General features: G+C 33.9%; 1 protein-coding gene across 2 annotated transcripts in view; it reads right to left on the bottom strand.

Annotated features, from left to right (window-relative positions):
* Positions 1 to 2,222: 2,222 nt before the first annotated feature.
* LOC144971311 (ultra-long-chain fatty acid omega-hydroxylase-like) overlaps positions 2,223 to 21,301 on the bottom strand; it is a 26,199-nt gene continuing 7,120 nt past the window's right edge. The window contains exons 4-14 of one of the 2 annotated variants that reach the window (XM_078911956.1): positions 21,066 to 21,184; positions 19,307 to 19,369; positions 17,749 to 17,872; positions 16,922 to 17,063; positions 16,348 to 16,471; positions 13,493 to 13,512; positions 10,078 to 10,138; positions 7,331 to 7,461; positions 6,648 to 6,795; positions 5,322 to 5,387; positions 2,223 to 3,722 (exon numbers count right to left, since the gene is read on the bottom strand). In XM_078911956.1, the coding sequence (XP_078768082.1) occupies positions 3,623 to 3,722; positions 5,322 to 5,387; positions 6,648 to 6,795; positions 7,331 to 7,461; positions 10,078 to 10,138; positions 13,493 to 13,512; positions 16,348 to 16,471; positions 16,922 to 17,063; positions 17,749 to 17,872; positions 19,307 to 19,369; positions 21,066 to 21,184 (1,098 nt within the window). In that variant the 3' untranslated portion in view covers positions 2,223 to 3,622. The remainder of the gene's footprint in view (positions 3,723 to 5,321; positions 5,388 to 6,647; positions 6,796 to 7,330; positions 7,462 to 10,077; positions 10,139 to 13,492; positions 13,513 to 16,347; positions 16,472 to 16,921; positions 17,064 to 17,748; positions 17,873 to 19,306; positions 19,370 to 21,065; positions 21,185 to 21,301) is intronic. The other variant, XM_078911957.1, reaches the window with a different exon arrangement.

Raw genomic sequence — 21,301 nt, forward strand, 5'->3', positions numbered from 1 at the left:
TTTATGGTCCTATGCACTAATGGCTTCTGTTTACATTAGAAATAGATGTATAAATAACAGATTGACACAAACTCCCTTTGAGGCTCTAACAGGCAAGAAACCTGATTATGATAAAATGCACAAATTTGGACAAATGTGCTATGCACTAACCCAAAAACCAAAAAAGTTGGATGCAAGAGCCTCAAGAGGAATTTTTGTCGGTTATGATAAAGAAAGCCCGGCTTATCTCATATATTTTCCAGAAACTGAAAATGTACAAAGAGCAAGATGTGTTAAATTTGAAAACACAATTTCCAACAAAAACAATGATGAAATTTCTAATGATAATGGTCAAGAATCAATTTTTGTTGAAGAACAAAAGAAACAAATTCCTTATTCAATTCCAACTCCACCAAATGAACATTTCTTAGAAGATGTCAATTTCCAGTCAAAACCAAATCATTCGGATAAGAATGCTAATGCAGAAACTCCCAATTCCAATGATGAAAATGATAATATTAGTCCTAATGTCAATCAAAATACAACTGAAAACAAAGCAAATAGAACTAGAAAGAAACCTAGTTATCTAAATGACTATTATTTTAATGACAATGATGATGCAATTGATGAAAGTATGAATTTGATCAATAATTTGCATGAAAATTGTGATGAATGTATTACCCATTATTTTTACAATGCAATCCATAATATTCCCAAATCATACAATGATGCCATGTCTAGCCCTGTTGCAGAGAAATGGCAGGAGGCTATGGAAGAGGAAATGAGGACTCTGGTTGAAAATGATACATTTGAGCTAACATCCTTACCACCTGGCAGGGATGTAGTGGGGGGGAGATGGGTTTATACAATTAAAGAAAATCCATGTAAAGAAGACCAATACAAAGCAAGATTTGTGGCAAAAGGTTACTCCCAAATACCGAATATAGATTACAGAGAAACATTTTCACCCACAGCCCGCATGACTTCAATAAGAACTCTGATGCACATTTCTGTAAATCACAAAATGACCATTCATCAAATGCATGTCAAGGCAGCTTTCTTGAATGCGCCAATTGATACAGAAATATTTGTTGAACAGCCTCATGGTTTCAATATAAAAGGTAAAACTAATGAGAAACTTGTTTTGAGATTAAAGAAGTCACTGTATGGGTTAAAGCAAAGCGGTAGACTTTGGAACCAAACCTTGCATGAACATTTGACAGAACAAGGATTTTCCCAATCTCTTTCAGACCCCTGTGTCTATGTAAAGAAACCAGATGGGCAGTGTGAAACAAATGACATTATTGTCTTGATAGCATGGGTCGATGATTTACTTATTGCTTCTCATAATCAAAATGCTTTACAAAAGGTCAAAGAAAATTTGAAAGCAACATTTCAAATGAAAGATCTAGGAGTATTGAAATACTTTCTGGGTATTGAGTTTAACCAAACTAAAAATGAGGTTTCAATGTGCCAAAGCAAATACACTCAGAAACTGCTTGCAAAATTTAACATGTCAGAGTGCAAACCTAGGTATACACCATGTGAAGTGAACACAAATAAATGTAACAATGAAAATGAAAAATGTTCAGAAGAAGAAGCATCAAGGTACAGAGAGATAGTTGGAGGCTTGATCTATATAATGACTTGTACCAGACCTGACCTTGCTTATGTAGTTACTAAATTGTCACAATTTATGTCCAATCCTCTCTCATTTCATCTGATCATGGCAAAACATGTACTGAGATATCTAAAAGGTACCGCAAACAAAATGCTAACATTCAGAAAATCCACTGATAATGAATTTACACTGACAGGTCATTGTGATGCTGATTGGGCAAATTCTGAGGACAGAAAGAGTATTACTGGGTATGGGTTTAAGATATCCAATGAAGGTCCTTTGATTTCCTGGAAATCAAAGAAACAATCAACAGTTGCCCTCTCAACCTGCGAGGCAGAGTATATGTCGCTCGCTGCCGCCACACAAGAAGGCAAATTTCTATGTGCATTACTCTCAGATATGACAGGAAATAAAATTGATAACTTTTCCTTACTTTGTGATAATCAAGGTGCGATAACTCTATCTAAGAACCCGGTTCAACACCAACGTTCCAAGCATATTGACATTAAATATCATTTTGTCAGGGATGAAATTGCTAATGGAAAATTGAATCTGTTTTAGGTCCCAATTGAAGACAACTTAGCAGATGTTTTCACAAAACCAGTGAGCAAAATCAGGAACAACAAGTTCATTTCAATTTTAATGGGAGAATAAAAATCATGTACTACCAGATGTTTGTTAAAAACAACTCAAAAATTTTTTTTTTTTTTTTTAAACATGAATATAATCATATATTTTATTTGTATTGAATATAAACTGCACTTTTTCTCTTTTCAAGAATATCATTCTAATGCATATTGAGATTACATGTGAAAGTCCCACATCTTCTTTTCATTTTATTTTGATTCAATCTATTACCTACTCAATTTTTGTGTTAGATAGAGCATAACTCAATAACCAAGGGAGATAAGACTTATAAAATTTCTACCTAAAGGGAATTTACACAGTTGCTTTCCATTAATCACTTTTCTTCTAAGATTTTGAATACTGAACAAGTTAATGCTACCAATCTAATAGCATCTCATCTAAATCTAAATAAATCATTATCAAAATGATGCTGATGCTATTTCAACATCTTTCATGACTTAATTCATATCCTACCATTACTTCATGTTTTATATTGTAACTTGTAACATGATGGTTCTATACGATGTAAACCTTTTTTTTTTAAAAGTCATGCGGGATGAGTTTATGGGGGGATGTTGAGTGTAAACTCATCCTCTATCTTGATTTATTATTATTATCCTTGATATAATAATTATGTGAATAAATCCTTCAACGATGTTTTTTTTTGTTATCCAAAAATAAACAAGGGTTTGTTCACTTCCTGTTTCACCCTTACAGGCAAACTCAACAATGTCTTGATTTAATAATAATTTTCAATCTTCCTTCATCCTCATAACTCATTACCACAACTTACACCCCCCCCCCCCCCCCCACACACACACACATTTTTAGAGCAATTGAGATGATAAACTATCATTGATACTCTTGCTAACTTCTAGAGAGTGGGAAACTGCTATTTGTTCCACCACACATCGAATCTCTCACTGCCAGTACATTTGATGGAGGGAAATATAAGTTTAAAAAAAAGAGGAAATTCCTCCTCTGACACAAAAATCGCGGATTTCCACGGATCCGAGGAAAACCACCAGCATTGGGCAAGTTTATGTAACTTAATCTTGGCATGACCAACTGATAATGGAAAGAGTAAGTAATAAAAATTCAAAGCATGGGGACTGGACAACAAATGGAAATAAAAGCTTACCATGCAAAACGCGAGTAAAAAACAATATAATAAAAAAGACAGGCATGAATAAGTTAAAAAAATAAATAGAAATTTAAAAAAATGCAACAAAACCTACCATATAAGATATTCCTAATGATGTCAACAAAAAAAAAACAAAGTGACTTAAGATAAGCAATTAAGTAACTTAAGCACTCTAAAACAAGTGATACTGAATAATTTCAGTTTAAGATAATTTAAGTAAAGTAAGATAACGTTGTACAAGCCATTTTAAGTTATCGAGGTGAAGCATAAATCTTAGCTCCGTTTTCTGTCTTGATTGTCACTGAATAGAATTTCCGTGGCTGATGATCTTTATCACTCTCCAATTTAAAACTGAAAGAAATCACACAAAACATGCAGTTACAAAATGAGGCCAACATGAAAAGTTATAATTGGGGGCACAATGGATGACTTTTATATATAAATCCTCGTAGAGCTATATGAAAAGAATCAAGACTTCAAATCTGGTTTCTTTTTGTACTTATGGAAAACAACAGTCCCTTGATTTGCCAAGTTTTGAGTTTTTGGATTTATTTATTAATGCCAGGTACTTTTTTATTACACACTTGAGCTTTTATATAGTGCAATATCCATTTAATGAGCTCAAATCGCTATACAAAGGGCTGACAGCAGTACGTAACATGTAGGACAAGAAATGATGCCTATTAGGCAATATTACAATTTTTTCTGACAGAGACAATCCTGTTAACGGCCAGGTACTTATTTTACACCTGAGTACAGTGAAAGAATGTGAGTAAAGAGCCTTTTTCAAGGACTCAACCATTTGCTGCTCAGAGCGGGGCTTGAACCCAGAATCTTTAGATCTGAAGACGAGTGTCATACCACAAGACCAGATAGTCACATAAAAATTCTACCACAGTAGTTGATGAGTTCTATATCAAAATGTATTTTTTTTTTTTTACAACACAAACTTCACGGTAACACAAAGCACATTGTTGCTTATAATTTGACAGGTGAAATAAAGTATTGTTTCATGGTTTCAAAAGCATTTAAATAGATAAAAAGTTGGGCAAATTTTAAAGATATCAATCACTTCTGCCTAATATCTTCTACAAGAGCTCAATTTAGTTTGTGGCACTTAAAAAAAATATAGATCGTGGACTTTTTCATGAATGTTTATTATATTAAGAATAAGCTGGAGGGAGTTCCAAATATATCATTGTTATGTCTACCAGTTGTTGAATATTTAACCTCAGCCTTTGGAGATGAGTAGCTCTGAAATTCATTACAATGTCCTACCACTGACATCAAACTTAAATTCATAAACAGTGGACTAAGCTACCATTGTGGACTATGCTGAAATCACATTTAAATTCATCAACAGTGGACTATGATTACATCAAACTTAAATTCAATAAGACTGGACTACTATGCCGACATCACGCTTAAAATTCATTAAGAAAGTGAACCACTCTAATCCCACATCTAAATCTAAAAAGAACAAAAACAAAAAACTAAAAATAATGCTTTTATATCAAGCGTTATCCACTTAATGTGCTCAAAACTTTACAAAATGTCCCAAGCAAACAGCAAAATTTAAAATGTAGCGGGACATGAGGCCCTGGAATGTAAAATTAAATTTTTCCTTTGACAAAGACAACCCTGTCACTGGCCAAGTACTCACTTTACAACTTAGTGCTGTGTGAGCAAGTGAGTAGAGAGTCAATTCACTCCCACAATGGACTCCCATAAACCGGGACCCACAGATCTGAAATGTGAGTATGATACCAAAAGACCACAAGGCGATAAATAAATTCCATTACAGGTCGTCTTATAAATGTGCTGCTAATCATGACACAATGCACTTAAACTTCAGAGGTCAAAGCACAAATATGAACAAAAGTCAAATACATGTAATTCAAATAGATAAATAAATTTCAAAAATCAATAACTCTCAAATATAACACTTACTTCTTGATTATAGACGATACAATTACTCTCATTTCATTCATTGCAAAGTTTTGCCCAATGCAGTTTCTGGTGGTATAAAAATGGAGGAGAAGGGGGGGGGGGGGGGGGGGGGGGGGGGGGGGGGGGGGGGGAATCGCTTAGTCAAAGTAAATTCATTAAAAACGTATAACAATAAATAAGAATGTTAAGAAGAATTAACCCTTTTATTGAGGGTGAACCGTTTCTGTCATAAATTGTTATATTTTCATCTTACTATAACTACAACTTCGGACCTAGCAGTTTCCTTAAGAGTGCGGTTACAGCGAGGCAACACGGGCTTCAAGATGCATCCATCTCACTGCCTTTAGCTGAAAACATTAATGTATGATGTTAGGTTGAAACAACAGCAATGAAACTCGACACCTAGATCCCAGACGCATCACCCGTTTAGTGAAAATAGTAAGATGTGATTCCAGGTTAGAGAAAAGTCTACCCCCATCTGTATAGAGTTAAACATAAAGATGACTCGTAACAAAATAATATTGGAAATTTGAAATTGTCTTGTCACTGAAACTTGACATTGATGTACATTGACAAAACACTTTTTCTTCTCTCTCATTTTAGCCAGCACGTGTTTACTTCATATATGAAAACTTAAACCAGAGTCTTCTATTAAGTTTCAGGTTTAAAAACTGCTTATGATTGCGAGTCATCGTAAGTTACAAATCTAATATGAAGTAAACCTGTGTGGCCAAAATGAAAAATTGAGACGTACAGCAGAACAACAGTTGAAACCTTGAATGACTATTTTGTTGAAAAGTCTGTGGTTTGTGAACTATTGGTTTTGAGTTATCTAGACCATAATGTTTCTTTGTTGCAGGTATATTCCACACATTTCTTTATTCTTCTTTTTCTTGTGTTCCCTTGAAGTAGATCAAAAGTGAATTACGATGCTGGTAACAAATTCTACAAAAAAATTCCGAAGGTCATTGGCATTTACATAGAGTTTCTTCGTGATATCTGTGTAATGAGGCCAGCATCTGTATCTATTCACAATTTAAAAAATTGAGCACGCCTGGAGCACATGAGGCACATTTTCATTGTCAGCTTGGCAATAATGCCAGTATCCCCAAAGCCAAATTTTAGTACATATGGCATTGCAATTCTCTTTGATACGTTCACATGATACGTTCACAGCCACATCTTGCAACATTAAAACATTATCATTTTAGCTCCATTTCTTTCAAAATTTGTATATTTGAACATTCAAATGGTTCTGATTTGTCTCTTACAATTAACAACAAATAGCTTTATAAATATCAAATATTTAAAAAGGAAGTTGCTAACCTTGAACCTGCGGAAAAAGGTAAAAATTGGAAAGGATCCAACTTGATTTGATTTTCCTGATTGAATCTCTCAGGGTCATATTCATGGGGCCTGTCCCACACATGTGGATTGTGGTGAAGATCCCAAATGTGTACAGCTACCAAAGTGTCTGAGAAAACACATGAGCTCAATGATTATAACAATAGATATTTAATAGCAATAGTAATGACAATAAAAGTAATGATATCAATAATAACAATAATAATAATAATAATAATAATAATAAGAATAATAATAATAATAATAATAATAATAATAATAATAATAATAATAATAATATAATAATAATAATAATAATAATAATAATAATAATAATAATAATAATAATAATTATAATAATAATAACAATATTAATAATAATAGTAACAATAATAATTATGATGATGATGATTATAATAATAACAACAGTAATATCAATACAATGAAACTGCTATACAACCATCCTGTTTTATTCCTGTTTAAAAGTGAAGATCTCTCTCTCTCTCTCTTTCTCTCTCTCTCTCTCTCTCTCTCTCTCTCTCTCTCTCTCTCTCTCTCTCTCACACACACACACAATCTCTCTGTGACAATACACGAGGTAGGTGGTGTTTTCGATAGAAATGATATTGGATATAATCTTAATAAAAAGATATAAAAAGATATACCTGTTGGTATCTCATGACCATTAAACACAAGAGGTTCATTCAATTTACGTTCAATGAAAGGCACAACTGTGTGGCACCGCATGGCTTCCTTGATACACATAGTCGTGTACTCTAGTTTTGTCATGTCAGCCCTTCAGTAATGGTAATTAAATAATTCATGTTACCAAGCTGCAGATAACATTATAACAAATTGAAATGGAAATATAGATGATTTAAAGGTTCGCAAATCTTTAATTATGGAAATAAAAATTGCTCTTTAATTCATCACACTTTCTTATGGTGATATTTACAGTTCCCTACACTATTCCTTTGAATTATATGTACTGAAGTACAAAGTGCTGGGTGGATAATGTAAAGGAATGGATAAAGATGGACAGCCCAACACTAATGAGGAAAGCTGAGGACAGATCTGGATGGAAGGCCCTTACTGCAAAGTCATCTCTCATGTCTACTCTACGACCACCTGGGTCAGGAGAATGATGGATGATTACTGGTCAACATTCAATAAAATATCGTGTCTGATAATGAACACTGAAAATTATTGTAATACAGTAAAAACTCTGCTTCAGATCCAGTCATCCTACATCCTAGTCTGCCAAGGAGATAGAGTTACACATCAATATATGTCAACCTTCATCTGGTGGTAATGATAGGAATATCGAGGACTTTGGTCGCAAACAGGTCAACATCAATATCTTAATTCCTTCTCAAGTTCTAGATATCAGTACTGTCAGTACTACAAGAATTCATCAAAGAAGATTTTTCATATCTAATGTGTAGTAAAAACATATCAGAAATGTAAAGGTTACAACAAGATTACACCCTGAGAAGATTACACACACCGATGACAATATAGCAGAGGGTAGAAAATGGCAAAGACAGAGGATATCATTCAATACAAAAAATGTCACTGAAATAAGGAAAGCAATTTTTCTTTGAAATTGCATGTAATAATAAATTTCTGGAGTAAAAATCGACCAACCCCCCCAACCCCCCCCCCCCCCCCTTACCCAACAAAACAAAACAGCAAAAGTTTCTTCCCCCCCCCCCCCCCCCCCCCTCCCCTTCCTAAAAAAAAATAAATTAAATAATAACTAAAACAAACCAGATAGTATTGAAATCAAAAGCCCACAATTCCTAATTTTGACATTATATCAAAATGTTAAATTAAGATTTCATGAGAAAATTAAAAGTCAAAAGCATTTATGTCGATGAAATCATGTTATTTAAGTCAACAACACAGTTTAAAGTAGGTTTCCACTACAGATATAAAATAAAGCCTTTAAATGCTTATAACTTTGAGTTTATGAGTACATGTGTGGCACCAAAAGATTCATGTTCCTATGAGAATTAGAATTACAAAAAAGATTTTGTCATGTTCTTAAAAGTAAAGAGAAAACATGACGTAAACTAGATTTATGCAGAATAGATGAATTATATATTGAGAACTCAAAGATAAATTTATAACTTAAAATACATTAAAATCCACAAATTTAGAAGCAGACACCGTAATATAATATCATGATCATATCAGGGAACTTTTGACCCGAACCTTTTTCAATGTTTATTCCTCACAGGTTATTCAAAGGCCTTTGACCTAAGCAACCCTCACTAAGATAGGTTGAGTTGTTATAATGAAGTAAAGGCAAGTGATAATACAAGGCTAAAACTAAAAAGATATTCTGTAGAAGAGAAAAAAAAAACAAAAAACAATCTTATTTCAGTAGAAAAAAATCTCAAGAGAGCCTAAAAGAGACCAAACAGTCTCATTCCTGGAAAAATTCAAAACAAAAAACAATCTTATTTCAGTAGAAAAAAATCTCAAGAGAGCCTAAAAGAGACCAAACAGTCTCATTCCTGGAAAAATTCAAATTCAGATCGGAAAGTTATGCGGAAAGAGACAAGTTAGGATTTTGACTTGACTGCTTTTTTTTTATCCTTTCCATTATCACAAAGACCCCAGTATGGGAATTTATTGTAAACATACTTAAAAGATCCAATGGAACAAAAAACAGGTGAATTGCAAGAACAATGTATTATAAGGCTTTAAAATGAGTATAGGGTTGGCCATACCCTGCGGAAAGAGCCCTGCAATATAACCACGCAGGCTCTCGAATGGAACCCACAGGGCAAGAGGAAAAGGGGTCGTCAAAAACAGACATGGAGGAGAAGCCTTCACCAAGATTTGAGTGTCTCCAATCTTACCTGAATAACTCAAGCCAAACAGGCCTTCATGGACCTGGGAAACATTTTGAAAAACAAACAGATGTCGTTCGGGATTAGATTCGAGTCTTGAAGTGCTACGTGTGGCCAATCTTGTTATACGGATGCGAAAGCTGGACTACAAATGCAGAAACACAAAAGAACATTGAAGCTTTTGAAATGTGGTGCTTGAGAAGGATGCAGAGAATATCGTATACTGCACACAAAACGAACGAAGAAGTGCTAAAACAAACATACCAACAAAGGAAACTAATGCCCTTAATAGCGGATCGACAACTATCCTTTTTCGGACACATAGTAAGGAAAGATAAAAATGAATACCTGGCAAGTTGTGGAAAAATACCTGGTAAACGCGCCCGGGGGAGACAAAGAAAAACACTCATAGACCAACTGAAGGGCTTCACCAACCTAACAATCCAAGAGCTGTTTGAAAAAGCAAGAGACAGGGAGGAATGGAGAGAGATAATTCATGCAGTATCCGAAGCCTGGACCAGGCATGGAACCTAGAGGAGGAGGAATCTTACCTGGAGTGAGGCAAAGGTCTGCGCCAAGGACAGAAGAAGATGGAAGAGTGCTGTTGAGGCCCTATGCTCCGCCAGGAGCCAAGAGGCATAAGTTATGTAAGTCAAAAAGAGTACAAATAAAACAATATGTGAATTGAAGGGTCAGATAATCCTAAAAATAATATATATTGGTAATAGTTTATGCATTATTTTAACAATAATACAACGAATAATACAGTTGTTTAAAGCATTAGTATGCAAAATTTCAATTAATGGCAAAACACATCCTGTAAAAAACTGTCCAATTTATGAGAGCGCTTAGCTCCTTTGATTTAACCATTATAGGAATTGTTTGATTGTTCAATCATAAGAACTCGAGTGAGTAAAATGGATAGTCATGTAATTGATCAATTGTGACCCTCTGCCTCAACACAATATTATGTGGTAATAGTAAAGTAGATGCTGAAAATTGAATACAGAAGACCAAAATTAGAAACTTATATATTCTCTATAGTAGATAATAAATATGGTTTTTTAAATAGTGTTCAAATAGTTTACTGCCGTACTCTGGAAAAACTTGTATTTTAAAATTTGGCTGAAAAACTCGTCCTTCAAATAACGATCTATTTAAATGACCCTCATCTTGGCAAAAACTCTCAAACATGGGACCTCAACCCCTAAAAATGTCTCATTTTTGGTTGTTTGATTTTAAATTTACTTATGACATGCTTCATTCTGATTTAATACCAGATTGAAGTGGTAGGTCACAAATGATTAAAGGATGTAGTCATAGGCATGTAGACATGGTCATGAAGGACATTGATCAATGGAAAAATAGGGAACAACAGGGTGATTTTAAAAAACTGGTTCCAATCTCATTGGAAGTGTAAAACCACTCTTCTGGAGGACTGGATACATACCTTGTGTAATTGATCTTCTAGTTTCAGAGCGCAGGTTGTCAATAAAGATTATCCATCCTCGCTCTTTTATGTCCCATAATCATAAGAATCTGCCTATTCATCCTGCTACTGAAATAGTTATGTCACTTATGATTAAAATACGTAACCTATTCATTATTAGTCCTCCAAAGAACTGGTTACACAACAGTTCCAATGAGTTTGGAACTGGAAAAGTAGAAGGTGTGAGGTCCCGACTTTTCTGTCCTATTGTGTTTGTAAGAATAGAATAGTGCTTACAATACTTTTAGGTCATATAAATGCCAAGAAAAGGAACATCATGAGGAATAATCAAAAGATTATGAGCCTAAAGTTAGCTTGCATGCAATTACATGTGCATAAGAAAAGAAAATACTGAAGAAAGTCCAAAAGCAGTCTTTTTAAAATTTGATTTCATCCTAACAGAGTCGCAAGATTCATGCCATACAAATCTCATTCTCAACATCCACTTGCGCACCATCTTTGAGTCAAAGTTTGAGCTATGGTCCATAATGATTGTCACTCACATCAACTCATTGTTGTGGCGATTTCATATATCCATACCTAATGTCAAGAACTGAATCTCAATAGAAAAGCATCATAACAACCTCACCCCTCCTTGTTTTTTATATTCACAGTCATGTTTAGTGGGTGGGTTACATTGATCTTTAAGCAATGTCATAATCTACTTGTTAAAGAGTGTTAATCCGTTTAAATTCCTAATGGATATCATAACCAAACATTAAGAAGGGAGAGAAGAGAGTGAATTACTGAAAATTTAAATCCAAGTCCAAATGCAGTCTTTCTTTCTTCCTTTCTTTCTAAAATAAGGTCACACTTTTACAAATGGGATTACTTATGAAACGGATTAAATAAATTTCAAGATGAGGTTCATCACAGCAATTGTCTCAAAAACAAATGCAATTAATAAACGGAAGGTGAATTTATAGAGACATATAAGCTGAAACATTCTCTGATGCCAAGAAACTGGGAATCAGAAGGTCTGAGGTTCGATCACCCGTCAAGGTTGACTGATTTTTTGAGATGGTTTATTTTTTTGAATTTTTCTTTCTTGCTTTGTCTGGCACCTTTCATACACACTTGTTCAGATCTTTAACTATAAATTTAATTGTTATCAAAGTTGCAAAACTTAAAATATTTCTTTTTTTCTTCTGATAAATTTAATAATATATTGCGCAATGTTCACGTTGTACTTGTATATGACTTGTTTCTTTTGCAGAGATAAATCAAAATTTAAAAATTATCTTTTCATACCTCCCCCCCCCCTCTCTCACTCTAAAAGTGATAAATAATGAAAAAAAGATAAGTCAAACGATTTTTAGAAAAATAAATAAATAAAAAGCACATTAAGCTAATGTTAGAACTAAAAGTAAGAAATGGATATGAAGGAAAAGAGTCAAACAATAACTTGCCTGACGTCTTATATATTTTTGATATAGAAATATTCTTGGTAATTAATTCGAGCATCATGAGTCAATGATGATTCAATGCTCAAGACTGTTTTTGTTTTTGTTTTTAAAGGGTTTTATGGCGCTTGCAACACATTAAGATCATATCAGCACCAGTAAAAAGGAAGAAAATGGGATAGTAAAGTAGAATTACAATTAAAGCACCCAAAGAAAAGGCAAGACACAGGGGAATTGGTTCAAATAGGGAACAGATAAAGATTCCAAGAGCATACTATCAAAGTACTTAGTTTGAGATTACCTAAAAGTCTCACCAAGACACAAGCACAGGTCCCTACTAAGAGGAATACACTCAAATGTTTACAAATCATATATAAAATGTAAACAAAACACAGTAAGGAGCATAATAGAGAGATGATTTACAAGAAAAAAAATATCAGCTCCCAAAACTCTAACTATATATTTGACTGTTTCCCTTTCATCTAGGGTTTCCGGCCAGGGTTGGGACAAAACCAAGCGTCCTTGTCTACAAAGGAGAAAACACCAGTTGGCTAAACCAACTATACAGCTTTTAGAGACTAATATTCAAATATATCTGAAGCTGTCTACATATTTGTGACCTACTGTCTCTATATGGTCATTATGACAGGGAGAACCAAATCTTCGAAATTGAATTATAAAGCCAAAATATTACAATCATGATTTCTTTTTTATTTTGCAGTTTAATAAACTACATCAATTCAATATTAATAAAAACGTATATTATGGTCAATTTTCAGTTTCTAGCTATAACAACACCAGGAGGTTAAGGTCACAAACATAACTCTAAAATCTGTTTTCCGTAATCTTAGTTTGACAATTAGAAAAACAATGTTAAAATTGTTAGTTTATAGAAAACAATTGTAACCATTCATTTAAACATTGTAACTGGAACAAAAAGGAGAACATTAACAATTACTTTCTAAATCAATTGCACTTAAAAATATGAATGAAATGGTACAAATCAGGCAGCCCAAGCAAAAACCTATCGTAGATCATATCTAAAAACAAGCACAAGCTGAAGGCTTATCTTACATCTCATGCAGGCCATAGGGCTTTTCCATATAAAAGTAAACCAAAACATTTTCTACTATTATGGATGTTGCTTAATAGTGCTTGATTAAAAATTCTGACAGTGTTTAATATTTAATTTCACACGTTTTAAAACATTTTCTCGTGAACTGAAAGGAAACAGTATTTCAAAATCATGTTCCTAATTGTTTCAAAACCATGTAATCTTACTGTTACTGTTGTCAATCTGTCACCATGCAAGAGTTATCAAAGTAAAAATGTCTAATTTTGTTTAATGAGGTACAGTAGATGAGTGTCAATAGATGACTGACAGGATAAGGAATTACATAAACACCTGAAAGCCCCGTGTCCATTTTACCATTATTTCTTTGCAGGACTGCTCTATGGATAATAGGTACCTAAATTATAATAATAATAATAATAATAATAATAATAATAATAATAATAATAATAATAATAATAAATAATAATAATAATAATAATAATAATAATAATAATAATAATAATAATACAGCACTGTAACTCCAGCATCAGATTCTAAATGCTAAAATTACAAATTACCTTGGCTGTAACACATACACACACACACACACACACACACACACACACACACACACACACACACAACACAGAGACATACACACAATACAAATCAGATGCCTATCTTGCTTCTCATTACATCTTCTAAAATCAAAACCGGTAAGTTTTAAGCAAACAGTTATAAATAGACAATCTTTTTCATGAATGCTCTTGTAAGGCATTTCAAATAGATGGCACAAAATGTGTAAAAAATCCCATTCCAGCTTTTTATTTTTCATATTTGAGGGAACTAGTTTAGTAAGATCACTGGCCAAACGTACGGGACAGGGTTTTGGATATCCTTCAATTAGTTCCGAAAGGTAGGGAGGGCCAGTACCTTCAAGACAACAATACACTAAAACGAAAGCTTTGAATTTATTACTTTTCTTAACGGGCAGCCAATGCAGCCCATGAAGCAGAGTTCTGGTAGAATCACACCAATGCTTCATGAATACTAGTTTGGCAGCAACTGTTCTAGACCATCTGCGGACGTCTCAGATTATGTTGCGAAAAGCCATACAACAGAACATTATAATAATCTAATTTTGACAGCATGACGTATAGTATCATTTTGATAGTATTATCTTAGTCTTTCTTAGTGACAGACCTAGTATGAATTTCACCTTAGATGAGTAAAGTAACATTTTATTTATTATTTTCATTCAGTTGAAGTGGAAAAAAAAGAGGGGGGAAGGGGGAGGGATAAATTTCCCTAATGCCAATTGGGAGACTTGGCACCTCTATCTAAGCAGGTGACTTTTGCCCATATGCAGAAAATGGAATATATGACCAGAAGATGCCTGATGTGTATACAAAAAAGTTACATGTTCAAGCCATCCAAATAGAAATTACCCTCCATAGTGGACCTTACCAGTTATTTTTTTTTTCTTCTCTAAAAACGTTCAACTGCAAGCTATTTTGCTGTAACGCAATGGATACATATTGATGCGTTCTTGGTAGAAATAGTTTCAAAGAAACACTCTTCATTGGACGCCCTTATAGCTTAACTGACGAACCACTAAAATAACTCACAGGCAGCGCAACGCAGGCAAATCAGTTTCGAATATGAGCTAAATCATGTTTTTGTCTGACCTCTTTCTCCACCCAGCAGTGACAGGACTGCTAGTTCTGTTAGATCTGACATATCCAAAGGGTAGCAAGTAATTCTTATTGTTCTTTCAATGCTAGCGAAATTTTGATAATCATTGGCTCAATATGCCATCTGCCTTTAAAGACTAATAGTTTTTTAATATTTTGCAATTTCAGTCCTTGGTAAGGAGATGAAGCTAGAAAGAAACAATTAATTACTGAGTTTTGATTAAGGGTGTGAAAACACAAAGGGAAAAAAAATGCTTTAAAACATATCACTTATGAAGTGAGGCACGTGTTTGTGATTGAGTGTTATTGTTCAACTATTATTTGTAACAATGTAGTGTAACTAGGCAAAAAGGATTCACTAATACAGGGTGAAGAAAGAAATCACTCATTAGAGCCAGTTTTGAGCAGCAAAAATATTTTCTAGGTCAAAGCACTTATTGGGATATAAAAGATAAGTTTATAGAAAAATATTTCTAAGCTTGCTTGGTATTTTTGAATGAACTAAATCCATTTCTTACAAGCCCAAGCCACTTCCCGCAATTAAAAAAAAGTCCTGGTTTGAAAATAGCATACAGCTAGTCAAAGTCTTCTTCTTCTTCTTCTTCTAGGTTCCATGCCTGGTCCAGGCTTCGGATACTGCATGAATTATCTCTCTCCATTCCTCCCTGTCTCTTGCCTTTTCAAACAGCTCTTGGATTGTTAGGCTGGTGAAGCCCTTCAGTTGGTCTATGAGTGTTTTTCTTTGTCTCCCCCGGGCGCGTTTACCAGGTATTTTTCCACAACTTGCCAGGTATTCATTCTTATCTTTCCTTACTATGTGTCCGAAAAAGGATAGTTGTCGATCCACTATTAAGGGCATTAGTTTCCTTTGTTGGTATGTTTGTTTTAGCACTTCTTCGTTCGTTTTGTGTGCAGTATACGATATTCTCTGCATCCTCTGCAGTCAAAGTCTATTCTTGCTTTAATTCTTAGTTACATTTTAAGTATGCTGACAGATTGGCGTTAATTAAGAATAAAGCATGGGAAAACATAACTCCAATCAGAATCAGAAAAGACACATTTAAGAACCAGCTTAGTTGGTAACAATGTTTTTTAAAAACATAATCTTATAACATTCTTTACCAAGAAAATCAATTAATTAAGTAATTGCAAATTATTTTCAATATACATTATATTCTCACCATTCCAATTCCTCTCTACCATCCAGTACCTCCATGATCTCCTTGTAAACCCTTTCCTGACACTCTGGGTGTGAGGCAAGGCTGTAAAGAGACCAAGCTGTTCCGCTAGTCGTAGTATCAAAGCCTGTGAAATGAATGAAAATAAAATCGTAAACCATATTAAATAAATGATAACATTTATATCAAACAAATCCTGTACATATAAACTTTTACGACTTTCTTGTTAAACTGAAAGATCTAAACTTAAGTCACATTAAATATACCATTATCACATAGTTTAAATGTTCATTTAAAATAAAAATAAAACAAAACAAAAATAATAAAATAGATAAAAAACCCAAATTAAAAAACTGCAAAAGATTTCTAATCTTTCAAAAGTAAACACACAGAAAAAAAGAAAAAAGAAAAAGAAAATTGAAAATGCAAAAAATAAACACATAGAGAAAAAGGAAGAGAAAAAACAAGCAATACAAAACCAAACAGTCAAACAAAAAAACAACCCAACTAAACGAAAGCAATACATAAAAAATCCAAAAAGATGCCCCCCCCCCCCCCAAAATTCAAGCAAATATACCTTCAAATAAAAATGTGTCCACTTCACTTCTGATTTCCAGTCGAGTCATGCCGTTTCCATTCTCATCTTTGGCCATGAGAAGAGTATCAAGGAAATCTTTGACTTTGGAGGTATTCTCTATATTGCTTTGGTTTGACTCTTCCTGTAGGTCAAATAAATGCATGAAATCAATATCAATCCAGCCAGTTGTTTTGTTTCTACAGAGTGATGAAAATTAAAGCTTGAGCTTTTTTTTATAAACATGCTCAAAGCACTTTACAAAAGGTCCCTGACCAACAGCAACATGTAATATGTAGAACAAGACATGATGCCTTCTTGGCGATATTACAATTTTTTCCAACAGAAACAACGCTGTTAACGACCAGGTACTCATTTTACACCTGAGTACGGTGAGAGAATGTGAGTAAAGAGCCTTTTCCAAGGACTCAACTATGTGCCGAGCGAGGCTCGAACCCAGGACCTTCCAATCCGAAAGCAAGTATCATACCACTAACCCACATAGCCGCACAATTAAATACATTGTTTGCTTCACATAATGAAACATGGACAGAGAGGGAGAAAGAGAGAGAGAGAGAGAGAGAGAGAGAGAGAGAGAGAGAGAGAGAGAGAGAGAGAGAGAGAGAGAGAGAGAGAGAGAGAGAGAGAGAGAGAGAGAGAGAGAGAGAGAGAAAGAGAGAGAGAAGGAGAGAGAGAGAGAGAGAGAGAGAGAGAGAGAGAGAGAGAGAGAGAGAGAGAGAGAGAGAGAGAGAGAGAGAGAGAGACAGAGAAATACCAAGACAACAATAAGGACTATTTGTACAAACTTGGGAGCACTGAAGGCAACATACCAAGGTAGCTCTTCTCCTGTCAATGATCTCTTCTGCAAATTCGTGCACTTCATCGCAAAGCTTGTAAAATCTTTTACCTCTTGACGTTAATCCATAAATAAATTCATTGAAATCTTTTGGTGTACTGAAAAAAAAAGGCATCAAAAATGAGAAAAAAAAAACAAAAAAAACAACAAAGAAAACCAACCAAAAAAACCCCCCAAAAACACACAATAAAAACAACACTCGAGTAGAAATCTAATGATGAAGAATGTTTAAGAAGATCATAATAAAATCATACAAGCATTACTTGAATGATTACAGATGTGACCCATCAAGTCAAATTCTTCACTAAAAGTTTATTTGATTAAATTGTTAAATGCATTTTATCCGACAGATATTTTGATGCCTTCTTCATGATCTTATTATTTCGATTTTGGTTGATTTCTTGAGCAAGATTCTTAAACCCCAATTTGCTAACTTGGACAACATGGGTGATTCCTGTTGACATCAGACATCCTGTTTGATGGATTATCTATATTCCTTCATGGAACGCCAAGGCGACGGGATCTGATGATGTCGTCGCGAAAGAGTTTAATTTTAACATTTTTCAATTTGGTATCTGCTTTATTCCAGCATGATACCGATTTGAGGCTTTTTAATAGTTTAAGAAAAAAAGCTAACTCTTCTCAACAAAGGCACTTAATCAACTGACATATCATATATTATAAATATTTAGTATTAACTAATTTATAAGCACCAGGCTCAACAATTTGGGATAATTGGCTACATTTATACATCTTATAATGTCATGACAGATGCCCTATGTGGTGCTTGACATTTGTAACTAAATTTCAATTCTCTTCTCAGTTTTACAGAGCCATAAGGCCCATGGAGCAAGAATTAATCCCAGTTTCTGTCACATAAAATGGAAAGTAACAAGTGGTTTCTTTTCATTGACATGGAATACTAGTATATCACCTAGTGCTTTCTGCTACCCAAACACTGCTGGATAGAAATTTGGCTCGAAAAACTCTTGGCTGCACCTGGGACTAGTACCTTTGCTAGTAAAACCGACTGGGCAATGGAGACCCTTAAATTTCAATGATCTTATATGTATTGTATGTAAAAGTATTACATCACATAGAGATTTATTGATTTTCAATAGAATTGACGAGCCCTATCCAAAAGGCAAAAATTTTTTTTTTAAAGATAATACAATCAATATGTGGATATTTTCAAATAATCAATGATTAGTTTAACTGAATTGGGGGCAATTAGTGTGAAGCAGGCATTGGATAATAAGAATTTAATCAAATCAAGCACATTTTATCCTCAATGGAGAACTACATCGTAATGACAAACGTATTTCATATTATCTTTAACTATAATGCATGTATCCATCTATTTATATTTGCTTTGCATGACACTTTGGGTTCCTTATAAGATTGTCTGTCTATCTAAAGAACTATTATTAGTAAAAAAAACAAAAACAAAACAAACTCAAAAAACAATGCAGAACAATAATTGGACAGAAGAGAAATAAAGAAGAGAAAAAAAATATAACAAAACCACTTACTAGGTCCGAGATGTCCATAAATAGATGAGTTCAGTCAAATTTTTAATGTACTGAATTTGCTCACTGTAATGAAAAAGGATTTTTAAAATTATCAACAGATGCTGCACAGTATGTTGTACAAAAATGGAGATTTCTGTTTGGACTCTTCCCCCCCCCCCCCCCCCCCCCTCTCCCCTTCCCCATTTAATACTATTATCTCTCCTAAAACACTTTACAAGGGGTCCCTAGTAGTAAACAGCAACATTTAACATGTGTAATGAAACATGATATCTGTTAGGCACCATCACAATTTTTATTTCCTGATGGAGACAACAATGTAAACGACCAGGCACTCGTTTTACCCCTGAGTATGGTGAGAGAATGTCAGTAAACCATGCACTGCTCAGAGCAGGACTCAAACCCTGGACCTTCTGGTACGAAGGCGATTATCACACCACAAGACCACACAGCCACACAGGTAAAGGCTAGAAGAGATGGCAAGTATGTGAGGATTTCATTGAGCACGGAGCCAAAATTCCCCAGCCGTTGATTGAAAGAATTCCACTCGAGAGTATTCTTTTCCTCCCATCAATTGGTATAGATTAGAATAATTACATTATGTTCTATTTCTATTCATTTTTGTTTCATTGTTGCAGAATTAAATTTGTATAAAAAGCATTATATCACCTAAAGTTACAGCTGAAAAAAATTCTATCCTTTTTTGATTATTCAAGTCGAATAGATGATATAAGAAACAGTATGGCATTCTTAATTTATAAAATCTTTTATTTCAGGTAGTGAGTTCAAAGGAATTGGAGCTTAAAGACCAGGGTAATTTGAGTAATGTCTTCAACTAAAATCTGCCATTTCACAAATTGGAAAAGCGATTTCAGACATGAATTTAAAAAATAACCACACACCAAACTAAATCTATATAAATGGACTTGTGTAATAAGAATGAATGAATGAAAGACAAGAAAGGAAAAAAGAAGAGAAAAAAACCCCCCAAAAACCCAACAGTCACTCGAAAAAAAACTAAAAACCATTATAACTTTAAAACCTTGATAACCTGCAACGAAATGAAGTGTCATTAAGATAAATGTCAGGTTTGAAGAAATCTGCAGGCATGTCTTTGGACTTTTTCATGCTGGTTCTGATCGTTTCTGTTTGGGGTCTTATACAATACCTGTGTTCCAAACTTGCTTAAAAATGAGATAATAAAGCATTATTCTTTAACTGTCTTGAGACATAAGGAAAAAAAATAAAGCTTAGTTAGTTGATCGCTTTGTGACAGATTTTGCCTCAGTGATGGTTCCATAGAAAATCTCTGTCCAATGTTACTCTTAAGTATTTCTCCTTTATAGTTGTCCCTATTTTGCCAATGCGTAGTTTATAATAATCATTGATTATGTGTTGATTAATTTTGTTACGTATAAAAAAAAAAAACATTGCATTTCTTATGATGAAATTCCATTTTCTAATCCTTCTCCAAGTATTGGAGTTTATTAAGATCTTGTTGGACAATCAATATCTGTCACTTGGAGTGTCTCTTGATAAATAACATAGACTACATGCTAATTAAATATACATAATGACTGGTGACATTTTTTCATCCTGATCATCAGAGCCAAATTAAAATTACAATAAACCCCCGGTATCACCAGAGACCAAGACATTTGCAGTGTAATGAGTTCGAAATATATCAGGTAATAGTAAAATAGAAACAAATCTTTAAACAGTAACAGCAAACCAGGGGCTGGTATAGTTTTATTGAACTTACCCTGCAGTTTGACAGTTTGACCTGTATGAAAAAGCAGTTCGAAGGATAACATCTAAGGTGCAGTTTGAAACAGGAACAAATACATCAAATGATTGTCCTTCTAGAGACCGAAACTTCTCCTGAGAAAAAAAAAGGAAATAACATAAACTAATTTTAATACTGGGTGATGGAGAAGTAAAAGTGTATCCATGAAAGTTTGTAAAAGAATGATGTGACAATATTAAAACAATTTAATA

This window comes from Berghia stephanieae, chromosome 4 (assembly GCF_034508935.2).
Source record: "Berghia stephanieae isolate SIO BIC M18660-M18661 chromosome 4, UCSD_Bste_1.3, whole genome shotgun sequence".
Lineage (NCBI taxonomy): Eukaryota > Metazoa > Mollusca > Gastropoda > Nudibranchia > Aeolidiidae > Berghia > Berghia stephanieae.